This window comes from Eulemur rufifrons, chromosome 8 (genome assembly GCF_041146395.1).
Source record: "Eulemur rufifrons isolate Redbay chromosome 8, OSU_ERuf_1, whole genome shotgun sequence".
Taxonomy (NCBI): Eukaryota; Metazoa; Chordata; class Mammalia; order Primates; family Lemuridae; genus Eulemur; species Eulemur rufifrons.
The window spans coordinates 102,922,518-102,938,287 of NC_090990.1; the positions used below are offsets into that span (position 1 = coordinate 102,922,518).

General features: G+C 41.7%; 1 protein-coding gene and 1 pseudogene across 1 annotated transcript; one reads left to right on the top strand and one right to left on the bottom strand.

Moving 5' to 3' along the window:
• The first annotated feature begins 402 nt into the window (after nucleotides 1-402).
• Nucleotides 403-4,159, top strand: RPTN (repetin). The gene is made up of 5 exons (XM_069479236.1): nucleotides 403-540; nucleotides 1,301-1,619; nucleotides 1,651-1,655; nucleotides 1,697-3,401; nucleotides 3,558-4,159. The coding sequence occupies exons 1-5, from the start codon at nucleotides 403-405 to the stop codon at nucleotides 4,157-4,159; spliced, it is 2,769 nt and encodes a 922-aa protein (XP_069335337.1).
• Nucleotides 4,160-8,492: 4,333 nt separating this feature from the next.
• On the bottom strand, nucleotides 8,493-9,271 carry LOC138389998 (peroxisomal membrane protein 11B pseudogene; annotated as a pseudogene).
• Between the last annotated feature and the right edge of the window lie 6,499 nt (nucleotides 9,272-15,770).

Sequence of the window (15,770 nt, forward strand, 5' to 3'; positions counted from 1 at the left end):
CCTTACTATGCTGGCTTCTGGCCCTGCCTCTATGGGCTTCCTGACCTCCGTTACTTTTTGTTCTGAGAGTTTCAATCAAGGAAGTCCCACCTGGAATAGAGGGTGGGATATGTAAAATGCCTACCATACATTTTTTTTGTTTTTTAGGAAATTGCTTCTTTTTCTAGCAGAAGAAACACAATTTGCATCCATCTCCCACTGTAACACATGATATTTGGAGCCTGACTGTGAGTCAAGGCAAGGGAGGGGTATAGCTAAGAAAGGGATAAGATGTTTATTTCTTAAGCTTCTTTCCCAGACTAACAGGGGCCACTTTTCCCCTGGAGATGCTGTGCCCCAGTCTTTATCCTACCCACAGATAAAGTCTTGTTTCTTCTTTTAGGTTTACCTGTATTTGCCAAAATGCCTCAACTCCTGAACAGCATACTCAATGTGATCGACGTGTTCCAGAAATACGCCAAAGAGAATGGGGACTGTGCATCACTGTGCAAGGAGGAGTTGAAACAGCTGCTCTTGGCTGAGTTTGGAGACATCCTCCGGGTAAGATACATAGACACTTGGCCCAATAGAGTCAAGTGGAATGATTCTGACACCAGCATCCAGCGTTTGATGTTTTGTTCTATTTAGTCATGCTCCACCCTGTAACAAAAAGAATTTCAGGCAGTTCCCTAGTAGTTCTCTCACAGCATACACACACACACACACACACACACACACATACCCCTCCTTGTATCTGAGCTTGAACAGGGTAGAGTACAACTTCAAAGTAACAGGGAATAATTTCTCAGAAGAAAACCATAGGTCATACCTGGATTTCTATATTTTAGTGCTGTCCACATATTTTCATCATTCATTCATTCAATCAGTCAATAAAGAGTCATTGAGCACCGACTCCATGCCAGTACCATCCTAGGCACTGGGGACACACATGAATAAAATCAGCTTCCCCTCTTTCCAGGATCTCACAGTGTGGTGAGAAAAAGCAGGCAAACAATTAGAATATAGCCTGTGATGAGATGGAATAACTTTCTCAAATGACTCAAATTAATTATTAATGGAGCTTATTTTAAATTAGAGTATCTACTCCCTGTGGTCATGCATCCAATGGTCCAGCAAGGGATGGGATTCTGAGAACCAGTTGATCCAAGACTAGAACCAAGCCCAAGCCATTTCAGATTAATGGTTTCTCAACCAAGGAAGGCCCATGCAGGAGTGAATTGACTGGGGCATGAACACTGATACACATCTTAGTATCCACAGGACAACATCTGATTTTGCTCTTTGTTTTATCTTCTCACAGAGACCAAATGACCCAGAGTCTGTGGAAACCATCATGAGCCTTTTAGACAGAGACAGAAACGGACATGTTGATTTTAATGAGTATCTCTTGTTGGTGTTCCAATTGGTCCAAGCCTGCCATCATAAGCTAGATAATAAACCATGTGGAGATAGAACCTCCCGGCGAGAAAGGGGACAGGAAGGAACACAAGACCATAAGTTACCAGGAAACTCAGGCAGACAACATAGGCAGAGGCATGAGGAAGAAAGGCAGGACTCCCACTGCAGTCAGTCTGAGAGACAGGGTCAGGATTCCCACTATGGTCAGTCTGAGAGACAGGGTCAGGACTCCCGCCATGGTCAGACTGAGAGACAGGGTCAGGACTCCTACCATGGTCAGACTGAGAGACAGGGTCAGGACTCCCGCCATGGTCAGTCTGAGAGACAGAGTCAGGACTCCTACCATGGTCAGTCTGAGAGACAGGGTCAGGACTCCCACCATGGTCAGTCTGAGAGACAAGATGAGGATTACAGCTTTGATCAGACAGAGAGACAAGGTCAAGATTCTACCTCTGGTAAAAGACTGAGTCATAAATCTAGCAGTGGCCAACCTAAAAGGCAAGAATATATCTTTGCCTTAAATCAGTGTGAGAAACCAGTTCAAGATTCTCATTATGGTCAGTCTGAAAGGCTTGGGCAACAATTAAGCTGTGGCCAATCTGGAAGACTTGTACAAGACTCTTGCTCTAGCCAGACAAACCAACAGGAATCAGACTCTTATTATAGATGGTCTGGGAGGATGGGTCAGGAATCAGGCTATGGCCAGAGAGATAGGCAAGGACTGGATTCTCACTATGGTCAGACAGACAGACAAGGCCAGAGCTGTCAATATGGTCAGACAGACAGACAAGGCCAGAGCTCTCGATATGGCCAGACAGACAGACAAGGCCTGAGCTGTCAATATGGTCAGACAGACAGACAAGGCCAGAGTTCTCAATATGGTCAGACAGACAGACAAGGCCAGAGTTCTCGATATGGTCAGACAGACAGACAAGGCCAGAGCTCTCGATATGGTCAGACAGACAGACAAGGCCAGAGCTCTCGATATGGTCAGACAGACAGACAAGGCCAGAGCTCTCAATATGGTCAGACAGACAGACAAGGCCTAAGCTATCAATATGATCAGACAGACAGACAAGGCCAGAGTTCTCACTATGGTCAGACAGACAGACAAGGCCAGAGCTCTCGATATGGCCAGACAAACAGACAAGGCCAGAGTTCTCAATATGGCCAGACAGACAGACAAGGCCAGAGCTCTCAATATGGTCAGACAGGTAGACAAGGCCAGAGTTCTCACTATGGTCAGACAGACAGACAAGGCCAGAGCTCTCGATGTGGTCAGACAGACAGACAAGGCCAGAGCTCTCAATATGCCCAGACAGACAGACAAGGCCTGAGCTGTCAATATGGTCAGACAGACAGACAAGGCCAGAGTTCTCAATATGGTCAGACAGACAGACAAGGCCAGAGTTCTCACTATGGTCAGATAGACAGGCAACGCCTGAGCTCTCAGTATGGTCAGACACACAGACAAGGCCAGAATGCCCACTATGGTCAGTCACAGACTGGGGAAATTGAAATACAAAAGCAAAATAGGTATTTCCAAGGGACTGAGGGGACAAGAAGGGACTCATATGTTGAGCAATCAGGAAGATCAGGGAGACTAAATCAACAGACTCCAGGACAGGAAGTGTACCAGGGACAGGGATTCCAGTCTAGGGATGTGCAACAGGACAGCCACCAGGTATGGGAGCCTGAGGAAGATAGCCAACACCACCAGCACAAGCTCTTAGCACTAATCCAGCAGGAAGAACCATTCTGCCACAAGGGGAGAGATTGGCAATCACGCAGTAGTGAGCAGGGCCATAGACAGGCCCAAACCAGGCACAGCCATAACGAGGGGCAGAGACATGGGGCAAAGGAAGAGCAGAGTCATCAAAGCCAGGACAGACACAGCCGTGGGGGGCTGGAAAGTTCATGGGAGGCACAGGACAGGCAAAGCCACGAAGACGAGCAGAACCATCAGAGGCAAGACAGGCAAACCCACGAAGACGAGCAGAACCGTCAGAGGCAAGACAGGCAAAGCCACGAAGACGAGCAGAACCATCAGAGGCAAGACAGGCAAACCTGGGAAGACGAGCAGAACCATCAGAGGCAAGACAGGCAAACCCACGAAGACGAGCAGAACCGTCAGAGGCGAAACAGGCAAACCTGGGAAGACGAGCAGAACCATCAGAGGCAAGACAGACAAACCCACGAAGACGAGCAGAACCGTCAGAGGCGAAACAGGCAAACCCACGAAGACGAGCAGAACCATCAGAGGCAAGACAGGCAAACCTGGGAAGACGAGCAGAACCATCAGAGGCAAGACAGGCAAACCCACGAAGATGAGCAGAACCGTCAGAGGCGAAACAGGCAAACCCACGAAGACGAGCAGAACCGTCAGAGGCGAGACAGGGAAACCCGGGAAGACGAGCAGAACCATCAGAGGCAAGACAGGCAAACCTGGAAAGAGAATCAAAACCGTCAACAACAATGGGATAGGCAAAACTACAAGGAGAAAGAGAAGTATCAAGGGTCCCAGGATCAACAATCCCTAGGCACCCAGCGAAGCTGTCCTAACAGAGAAAAATTCTGCATGAATGAGGATGACCAGAGCCGAGACTCACAGGGAAGACGCAGGGAGCCAACCTTCCATCCAACCCAGGGTGGTGGGAGGCCTCAAAGAAGAGAACAAGGAGGAGATCACCCTACCAAAGCAGCTATTGTTCCCAACCCCCTTTATGACTATGTGCAACAGCAGAAATCGCATCAATACTAGGCTATGTATTGATGAGCACCAGAGTAAAAGAAACAAAGCCAAAGCAGAAACCAATCTGTCAAGTTCATCTTTACTTCTGTTTAAGAGGTTGAAAATGTATGTCTTCCCTCTATCCTCTACTCTTTCTACTTGCAAGGATGTTTTCCAGGACAAGCTTTCACTTTAGGGCTTTTCAGTTCTGTCAGCAGCAATTCTAGTGTTTTTTGGTTGGGTGAAATCTAAGTGGTAAATTGGGTGAAATAATCATATCTTAATGTTAATCAATTTGGGAAGTTAAATCATTTCCTAGTTCCACCTGCATGGATCATTGAAAGGTAGAACACTTCTCCCTAAAGTTCAGAAACAGAAAAGACACTCTGAAGATTTACATTACAATTGAGGAGAAGAAACCTGGACTTTGGTGAGCTTTGGCACCTATGGATAAAATATCAGGAATTGCAAGCATCACAGACTAGAATGAAACACAGTGAGAGGCCAGTAGGAGAGCCATGGACCACAGAGGGCCTCTGATGTCGACAACACCTCCCACGCCCAGGCATCTACCTCTCACCAGAGGGACTGTCCATTGAGTGCCTATCACTAGAGCTGACTAGACCCATTCCAACTCGATGCCTGTCTAGTTTCAGATATGTAAAATAGAGAGAAAGCATATGTCTTATGTTTGCAGATTCCAAGGAACCAAAATTATTATCAAATCCATAGCTGCCAAGGCCTGAAAACCCTTTATAAGAAAATCTATGTGCAGATTATGAAATTGTATTAAAATAACCAATAAATGATTGGTGAGCAATGACTTTAATGACTCTTTTCCTTCTTCCCTGTGGGACCATGCTATCTTCACTTGTGAGCCATTTTCCAAAAATAAGACCTTGTTTCTTGACTTCTAAAATCACTTTGTTCCCTGAGTTCCTCAGCACTGAAAAAAATAAGAATCAATATGAAACAAATAACGAAGAATCAAAATGAAACTTACCTAAATATAATTTTCAGCTCTCCTCCACCCATTGAGGAGTCACATTTGACCCTTACCACTCATTTACCACCACATTCAAATGGTCATTAAGTCCTGCCAAGTCTACACCCTCATAACTCTTGAATCTCTTTTCACATCTCCATATCCACTACCTTAATTTCCCTTCTCCTCAGTGGCTCCCCGGTGACTTTAGACTAAAGTTCATATTCCTTAGCATGGCATACCAGCTCTTCACTCTCTGACCCAGATGACCTACCCAGCCTAGTGTCATGAGAGGCCCCTCACAGGAGCATCCAATTCTTCAGCCAAGCCAAGGACTTGGCCTTTTCTTAGTACATCATGGTCTATCATGAATTCATATCCTTGAATATACTGTCCAATCAGCATGAAATACCTCCCTGCCATTTGCTACATGGCAAAAACCTAAGCATCCTCTGGGTCCCAACTAAAACATCATCTCTTCTGAGCAGAGTTCCTGGGCATTCCAGGCACTGCTTTGTTTAAGTTCCTACTCACTTCTGTTATATCATTTGGCCCATATTCTGTTGTAATTATCTCCCCTACCAAACTGGGAATAAGATCAATCTTACTCAACCTTGCATTGCTCAGCACTTAGTGCAAACACTTATGTCTAGTGATATTTATTAGTTGTTTTTGAATAAGTGGAGAAATGGAGGAAATAATTCTGGTTTGGGAATAAATGGAGAGATGGAAGAAATAATTCTGGTTTGGGAATAAATTCAACTGAACATTTGTTAGGGGTCTACAATATATAAAACACAGGAACAGATAAGAGAGACTGAATAAACCCCTCATTTAATCAGGGCTCAATGAATGAAAACAGTTATCTCTTTAGGTGTTTTAAACAATAAAGGATTTAATGCCTAGGAGGAGAAGGGCTGAATTATTAGAAATTAGCAAGCAACCCCTAGAATTATGGAGTTTAATACATCACCAGAGATACAATCCAGGACTCAGAAACCTGGGCTCCAGAAGCTACTGACATCGCTGCCAAAGTTGTCTGTCAATACTCATGTCTCTATAACCTTGTTTGCCAAAGGCAATAACCCAAATCACAGCATAATGGTCGCCATCTCGCACTCACCTTCCAAATATCATGCAAACACACCTGATTGGAAAAACCTTAACTTACACCCAGGACTCTAGCTGCAAGGAAGTCTAGAAAATATAGAAGGAGATAGGAATGCATGCTGAGGGCCATCGTACTGTATTCGCTATGAGAAAATGTAATCACTCATAACAACGGCCCCTTTCTTCAAAGGGATTAAAATATAGTAAGAAAGATACATAAAGCAAACAACCATTATGTCAGGCACAATGTTGTAAGTTGAAGAAAATTGCTGTTATGATGCCAAGAGGGGAGTAAATAGCTATACCTGGAAGGATTGAGAAAGGCTTTCCTAGAGGGAAAGCATCTAAGCTAGGACCACGATCCTGGCAGAGAGGGGAATGAGAAAGGCCATGGGGTTGTCCTTGGCCTCAAGATCAATGGGAAGGCCCATATGTTGGCTGCTGCTTAAATGGCATATGTATTCAGAAGTAAGACGAGTCTTCCTCACAAATATTCTCTATAATTTATACTGTCCCCAGAAAAATAAATCTGACAAAGAATAAGAGTGAAAGGACTCAAAATCTGGAAGATGCTCAGGGTTCCTGGAAGTATTCAGTAGGTCATCCACCCTGCTCAAGCCAAAAACCTAGGAGACATTCTTTATTGTAATCATTCCCTCTCCCGAAATCAAACTCATCAGCAAGTCCTTTTTTTCTATCTCAAAATACAAAACAGCCCAAATCCATGATTCTTTCATCCCAGTCCAAGCCACCACCATCTCTCGCCTAGAATACAGCTTCCTGATGGGGCTCTCTGTCCCTTTCGAAAATGTAAACTACATCATGCTGCTCCCTGCTTAAAACCCTCCACACTGAGAATAAAACCCAACCTCCTTCCCAGGACCTTCCTACAGGATGGGACCCTGCCAGACCTCATCTTTCACTATGCTCTTCTTCATTCACTGTTTTCCAACCATTCTGGCCTTCTTTCCACAATTCTAGCAGGACAAGCTGGTTCCCATCTGGAGACCATTGAACCTGCTATTTATTTTGCTTGGAATAGTCTCCTTGATCTTTGTGTCTGGCTCCTTATTTCATTCAGGTCTCAGCCAAAAAGTCACCTCATGAGATGAGCTTTCTCTGACATTTAATCTAAAACAGTATTCCCCTAATCACTCTCTATCACATATTCATCTTTATTGTTGTATTGTTCTCAGCACTTTTCATACCTGATACTTTGTCTTTACATTATTCATTCATCTTTTTCCCCCTACTAGAATGTAAGGCACATAAGAACGAGGATTTTGTCTTGTTTGTTATTGCACCTTTTGCATCTAGAATAGTAGCTCATCACGATGCATGCCCAATAAATAAATGTTGATTGAATGCTCATAGAAGTCTCCGTGATCTGGCTTCAATGTACATTTCCAACCCAGTTTCCCCCAATACACCTAGATTTCTTTTTTTTTTTTTTTCTTTTTCTTCCAATGAGAAAACTGATCTTTAATTTGCTGACCTGGAAGGCTTGCTCTCCATTGTCAGCGTGAGCCACAGCTATTTACTCAAAATCACTGTACAGTATTTCCAGCAAGATGCTAGAGACAGCATCATTCTGAGTAGGCAAAGAAGGGGTAAGAACAGGCTAGAGAACAAAGCTCTGAAGTCAATGTATAAGCAGAAATCTGAAGGTGTGAGGATAGGGTAGAGTAAGGGCCAAATCATGACAGAGGTTGTTGAGGTAGACAAGAGGGAGGAAGAGGAAGCATCAAACCACCTGTGGTGCAGAGATATGAGGGAAGAATCTACTGGGACATAAAGTCTAAAAATTATGATTTGGAGTTTGAACAAGGAAAAATCTGCCACAAGCCACCTTTGCAAGAAAAAAGAAGGCAGTTAGAATGTTACAGACAAAATGTTATGCCTCCCCTACCAAAAAGTAATTCTGCTGGTTGAATTCCTGGATAGGGACTGAAAAGGTAAAAACGAGAAATGCATAGACACGGACTCTTAAATAGACTTAAGAGACACAAAGTAAAAAGACAAGAGAGTCACAGACAATGAAAGAGTAAAAGAACAAAAGCTCCAGCATATCTGGATATTAGAATCATCTTATTGACTTTATGAGTCACCTATCCTCACCTCATCTTTCCAAAGCTCCTTCTTCCATCCCTAAATCTCTGAATTTTAGCTTTAACCAAGGAGTAGAATTAGAATGAAGCTGGCACATGGGGGACAATCCAAGATTCCATCTCCCCAATTCAGGTCCCTTCCTTTTCCTGTACCAGAATGTCAGGGCTTCAGTCATAGCTGGGGGCAGATTAGGGTAAGAATAGACAGGATGGAGGACACGAGGCCGCAAAGCCCCACAATCCCAGGGCCACAGTGCCAGAAGCCTGCTTTGTCTAGTGGGATGAAGAGATCACAGGCATTTCTGACCACATCTAGCAGAAGTGGAGTATGATCTCGAACGACTCGAGCCAGGAGCAGGACTCGGAGCCGAAGCTTCAGAGCCATTTGGGGCAGACCTCCTCCTGGTGTCCCTGGTCCCCCAAAGCCCCCAGTTTCAATTCCTCCTGGGACTCCTCCTCCAGAACCCTTTAGTCACCATCTACAAGCTGAAGACTGTTGTTCCATCAATAGGTGAATCTTATAACCATCACAGCTCAAATTCATGATGAGAGAGAACAGATAGTATCTGAATGAACTCTGGGCCCACTTCTCCTGATCCACACGGGGAGCCAGTCCAGACTTTCCAGCCCACAGGACACTGTCACAGACGAAGTACAAGGCTTGACTGAGGTGACTAGCCGTGATGCAGAGTCTCAAGACAACATCTGAGAGGTACACAGCTCTTTTGGCTGACTCAAGGGCATCTGCTGAGTTACCCAGGCATAGAAGCTTTCTTCCAAGGCCCAGATGACCTTTCAGTTGTCAAATCTGTTTTGTAACTCAGGACTGGCCCCATGTCTCTGTGGGGCATGGCCAAGTAGAGAGCAAGCATACTGAACAGCCTTACACAGCCATTCCCAGGCCTGACCCTGAGCACTGAAGCAGACCCAGGCGTCCATGACAGTGGCTGCCCTGGCTCTGTGCCTCAGCTCCAGCCTGCCTCTAGATTCCAAATTAACTTCGCAGCCTCCATATTGTTGTTTATACTATTAATATTTCTTCCACTTAAATGCTGTTCTGATCTCTGCCTGCCAAAACCTCACCCATTCTTCTGACTGGCAGCACCTTCTGAACCTATCATCAGTACAGAGCTTATCACATAGCACTGAAGTCAGTTTTCAGCCCATCTGTTTCCCACCAAGCAGTGAGGCCCTAGAAGACAGAAATTGTATCTTATTCACAGTTGTATCTTCAGCACCAAGAACAGTGACTGGCCAATTATATAGAAATATATGGGGATTTAAAATTAAAAGACTTATATTTAGGACCTAGCTCCACCATTTACAAATTTTATCACCTTGGTAAAAATCTTATCTCTTTAAATCTGTTTTCTCATCTGTAAAATGGGGTTACAAATTCCAAAGCTTAAAAATTCCAAAGTTGCTTACAAGTAAATTGAGATAATATATGCAAAAGTGATTTATCTAATATAATCGGATATCTTCTTGCTTACTTATTTGATATTTATTTTTTCTCCTTATTTGATATTTATTAACTTTCCCCTTTACTGTATTCATTTAATAATGAATGTAATAATCCCTACACTATTAAAAATAATCCTAATATTATTTTTAATAGAAAATAAATAAGTTTCTTGAAGAAAAGATTTATGTCTTCAAACCATCGATGTACTGTGCATTCATTAGTCACATCTTTCCCAAACACTTTGTTGATATTTCCAGCTGTCCACGATGGAACTCATATTTGAAAATAACATGAATTTTTTACTTATCCATGGTTTCACAAAAATTTCTGTAAAAAAAATTTGAAAGATAATCACAAGCCAAACCATACATTTGAAAGAATGAGGATGCACCTTCACAATAAAAATAAAACAAGAAGTATCAAAGTGAAATGTCAGAGGTATCAACTGTCAAACTTAGTACTTAAGAAAATTGGACATTTCATACTTAATAACCTGATACTTTCTAGTTCTATGTTCTATTAAATAGCTGTGTACACTTTCTGAGAAATACAAGATGAATATTTATAATTTATGCATTTTTCTTTATGTTTACTATAACTAACTGAATTAAAAATATTCAGTTGGGAAAAAGAGAAAGGGAAAAAAAGAAAGGTTTATGCCTTATTCCACACATCATTGTATCACCCAGAATACTTCAGGTGTTTAGTGGGTGCTTGCTGAATCAAATTCAACTAAAAAGACTCTCTCCATGACACCACGGCTCTTTTCCTCCATGTCTTGTACCACCATTCTATGCCCATTGTCCTATTCTACTGATAATGTTGCTTTCACCCATCCTACCCTCCCCCACCACCCAGGACCCAACATTTCTGTCTCTCAGATTTCCTGTGCACCTCTCCCTGAAAAAGCCCCATTTAATAGCACTGCTGAGGGATAGATAGGTTCCCCTCAGCACCACCAACACCTTCCGTGAATTGCAGAATCTCAGATTGTGACCACTCTATTTTCTTACTCCTTAGACACTTTCTCTTTTTTTTATTCTCCTTTGGAGTCCAAACTCAACAATTCCTAACCCTCAACTTCTTAAAAGGCCAATTCAAAACTTATTTTCTGTAATTCTCCCTCAGTGACAAACCCTTCTTTGCACTGTTGATTTTCATGCACTCAGGTTGCACTGTGTGCATTTTGCTTTCTGATATCAGCATATGCAAGTGTTCTTTTGTTGCTTCTATTATGTGTTTCATCCTTTCCAACAAAACTATGAGATCATTAAGAAGCTGACGTGTCTTCTATTCCTTTGAGACCCAAGCACAAAATGAATTGCACCACTGTTGTAATCTAACTTATTCGGAAACTTACTCAGTTGGAGCCTAATTTGAAATGAACATTTATTGAGTACCCACTGTCAAAATGCAATCTCTTAAAAAGTAGCTTGCATTCTTAAGAGGAAAAGGCACTAAAAACAACTATTAAATAGATATAAACACCCCTCTATCACACTATGCATAAAAATTAACTCAACATGGATTAAAGACTTAAATGTAAGACTGAAATTGTAAAACTCCTCAAATAAAACAAAGTTTTTTGACATTGCTCTGTACCATGATTTTTGGGATATGATACAAAGCGCAAGCAACAAAAGCAAAAATAAATAAGTTAAACTACATCAAACTAAAACACTTCTGCACAGCAAAGGAAATAATCAACAAAATGAAAAGGCAACCTGTGGAATGGGGGGAAATGTTTCCAAACCACACATCTGAGAAGGGGTTAATATCCAAAGCATATAAGGAACAAAAGCAACTCAATAGCAATAAAATGAATAGCTCAATTTAAAAACGGGCAAAGGACCTGAATAGACATTTCTCCAAAGACATATGAATGGGCAACAGGTTTAAGAAAAAATACTCAACATCACTAATTATCAGGAAAATGCAAATCAAAATCACAATGAGATATCACCTCACACCTGTTAGGATGGCTACTATCAAAAAAAACAAGAGATAATAAGTGTTGGGGAAGACGTGGAGAAAAGAGAATCCTTGTACACTGTGGTTGGGAATGTAAACTAGTACAGCCATTATGGAAAACAGTATGAAGTTTCCTCAAAAATTAAAAATAGGACTACCATATGATCCAGCAATCCCACTTCTGGGTATATATCTGAAGGAAATGAAATCAGTATCTCAAAGAAATATCTCACCCTCATGTTCATTGCAGCATTATTTGCAATAGCCAAGACATGGAAACAACCTAAGTGTCTGCCGATGGATGAATGAATATATACACACCACAGTTTCTTTATCTATATATTTAATAGAATATTATTCAGCCATAAAAACGAAGGATATCCTATCATTTGTAACAACATAGATAAAGCTTGAGGGCGTTATGCTAAATGAAATAAGTCAGACAGAGAAAGACCAATACTGTATGATCTCACTTATAAGTGGAATCTAAAAAAGTCAAACTCAGAGAAGCAGAGAATAGAATGGTGGCTGCCAGGCGCTTAGGGGTAGGAAAAATAGGGTGATGTTGGTCAAAGGGTACAAACTTGCAGTTATAAGATGAATAAGTTCTGGAGAGCTAATGTACAGCATGGTGACTGTTGTTACCAATACTGCATCATATACTGGAAATTTGCTAAGAAAGTCTTATCTTAAATGTTCTCATCATAAAAAGGGTAACTACGTATTAATTAACCTGATAGTGGTAATCATTTTACAATACACACATATGAGGGCTGTCCAAGAAGTATCCAGCCATGTAACCATTCTCATTATATTAACAATAGTGATACTTTCTGGACAGCCCTCATATATCAAACCATCAGGTAATTTTACTTGTCAATTGTACTTCAACAAAGCTAGAAAATTTTTAAATAAAAAATAAAATAAGATTTTAAAAAACAGGTAGCAGCAGTCTAAAAGAAAAAAAGAGCAATGGGGTAGGAGTCAGGAAACCTGAACTCTAGTTCTGGCACTGTTATTATTAATACCACCCCAACTCTGGGTCATTTATGTCCCCAGACTATGCTCCAGTTTTCTTATCCTTACAATGAGGAGTTGGAGCAATACTATCTATAACGTCTCCTTCAAGATTGTAATGCATTTATAACTAAATATCTAGATCAATCAGCTAGCCTGGTTATGTACAGTAAATATTCCAGAGACTGTAAGACTCCGTGGATGTAAAGCAAAGAAAAATATCCCATGGGGTTCTAGTGCCACCTACTGGTCACTAGATTCCCTATATCCTTAGGAGATGCGGCAACACTTGCAAAAAGAACATGTCACAGTAGGGCACCCTCTGCCCAATGAACAAGTAAGACTTTTGTCATCTGTGCTGGTCATTAGATTCTGCTAAAACAGCTATCAATGTGAAAAGGGACACATGCTGGTTACTACCTGACTGGAGGTCCCTGGCAACTGTTTGGGGTTTTTTGTTTGTTTTCTTGTTATAACTGTCCCAAACCCAATACTGTAGGGCTTTGCCCTAGCCTTGCTTGCCACTGAATTAGACATGCTTTCAGTTCATTCAGTAAATTCAATCTCATAAATAACTACTGAGCGTTTTACTAGATTCCTTAACTATGCTAAGAGGTGTAGTACACTACGGAGTTAAGAGCAGAAGTTCAGAGTCCAGTAGAAATGGTTTCAATCTTGGCCCAACTACTTAACTTCTTGTGTGACTTGAGCCACAGTTTCCTCATTTTAAAATTCTTATAATGACATTTTCTTCATCAGGTGTCTGTAAAGACTTGGGAGGTGCCTGTAATGGTGCCTGGCATATTCTAGGCACTAGAAAACTGTGAAGACATAACTCAGGCCCTAAAAGAGCTTGCAATTAGTCAGGAGTAGAGGCGGGTACTAGGCTATGCATATTGCAATGATGCGATGTAACAATATTTGTGGGTCACTTAATGCACACCAAGAGCTGTAACAGAAGGTGGTAAGGGATAAGAAAGAACACACCACAGAGGTTCAAAGGAGGGGCAGATAAATTCAGGTGGGGCAAGGCAAATGTGTTCATGGCAGAGGAGGCAACAGTCCTAGACTTTAATGATAAGGATCTAAATCGGCTGCTGGGTTTCTTCGATCAGTACTGTACTTCTCCTTAAAATATCACTTCATATTTCACCTCTATAAAGCCATTCCCTACCACTACCTTAGTCGTTGATTTTTCCACCCCATCTTTCTGCTCCTATTATTCTAATTCATTCTGCTTATTTTAAAGTTCATAATTTGCAAGTGCATCTTTTACACTGGATCATAAACTCCCTAAAGCCAAGGAAATCATTGATCTTATTCATTTTTAAGGCTCAGTAGTGCAACGCCTACTAATAACAGCAGCATCTTACATATGAATAACTTCAGAGATGCAGTTCAAAAGTCTCAGAATCATTCACTCATCCAACAAACACTGAGGATAATTATCTGGACACTGTGCTGGGCACTGGGGATGTAGAGGCAAGATGTCTTCCATCTAGAATTCACAATCTATGGGCAGGAAGACAATTATAATTCCATGTGATTAGTTCAAAAGAATAAAACAATTGCTTCCCAATAGGAGAAAAAGAAATGACCATTACTAACTTTCCTGAGCGCTGAGTGTGCAGCAGGCACAATACTGAGTGCCACATGCTGCCTTATTCCATGTAAACTTCTCATGAACCCCAGTAAGTTAAGTGCTTTTTATTTTCTCCATTTTACAGAAGAAAAAGCTGAGGCACAGAGAGTTAAATAACTTACCCAAAGTCATATATCTTGAAGTGGCAAGAAAAGAATTCAAATCCATATCTGACTTCAGGAGTCCATGTTTTTAAATCATTTTGTTTCCTCTCAAGCCGATGAAAAGAGCCAACCCGATAGGTACTGTGATCCATAGATCAGAATCTCATAGGTAACCGAATCAAGCCAAGTCTTTGCTAGAACAGCCACACACAAGACACAATGCACAAACATGCACCAAACGATCCCTGCCCTCAGAGTCCACGGCCTACTAAGAGATATAGTACATATAAATCAACACGTTTAATTTGAAGAGTATTGTGCTTGGCCCATAATCAAACATAAGGGCCAGGGGAACACAAGGGAAGAAAAAAATTACATCTGATTGGGGGAATACTAGTGAGATTCTTGCAGGAGGAAGCATTTGGCCTGGGCCTTTAAGGATTAGTATGCTTTAGAGGAGCAAATGTGGATGAGGAGGTGGAATGAAGGTCACCAGGTTTAACAGCAACAAGTATGAGGTCTAACTAGGGCTTTTCATGTATTCTAATAATAATAGGATAGCAGCAAACTGTGATTGCTTTAAGGAAAAATAAAGCAGGCTAAAAAACAATCTTAGGTTAAATTAATAGAAGTAGTACCCAAATAGGAAGGAAATAGACCTCTCTGGTTTGCCACTTCTTATTCCAGACATTATGAGGGACACTGGGCAGAGTGCTGGAATTCTTCTGAAGGAGTGTGATAAGGACTTCTCTCCTAGAGAAGACTTATAGAATGTTGGAGGCATTTGCAAGTATTTCAAGGGTATCACATGAAATGAGGAGCAATTCTACCTTGCTTGAGAGAGTAGGACTAGAGCCATTAGGTACAAATTAAAAGGAAGATGATTTTACCCAATTTAAGGACAAGTATCCTTGTATTTACAGCCCTAAAACAAAGACCACTGTTTCAGGTGGTAGTGATTTCATCACTAGCTCTGTTTAAGAAGAGATTGCATGACCACCAGTCATGATTACCATGGAGGGACTTTTGCAATGAATGGGATTGGAGTTTTATGATTTCTAAGTTAAACTAGATGATCCAACTCTATGATTCTATGACTTAAAGGGGTCATCTAGTGCAACCTCCCACATAACACAGAAATCTCCGCCTTGGCATCTTTGCCAATCTCCCAGCCTCTGCTAGAACCTGGTTTTAAGACAATAGTGCTCTGGGGTATTTTCACTCATGTGCTTTATTCCC

What these genes read in the sequence shown, in the direction of transcription:
- RPTN (XM_069479236.1), top strand. Translation starts at nt 403, where the DNA reads ATGCCTCAACTCCTGAACAGCATACTCAATGTGATCGACGTGTTCCAG. An exon ending in AGTTTGGAGACATCCTCCGG is followed by an intron (nt 541 to 1,300) that starts GTAAGATACATA and finishes ATCTTCTCACAG; the next exon opens with AGACCAAATGACCCAGAGTC. An exon ending in CCACGAAGACGAGCAGAACC is followed by an intron (nt 3,402 to 3,557) that starts GTCAGAGGCAAG and finishes AAACCTGGGAAG; the next exon opens with ACGAGCAGAACCATCAGAGG.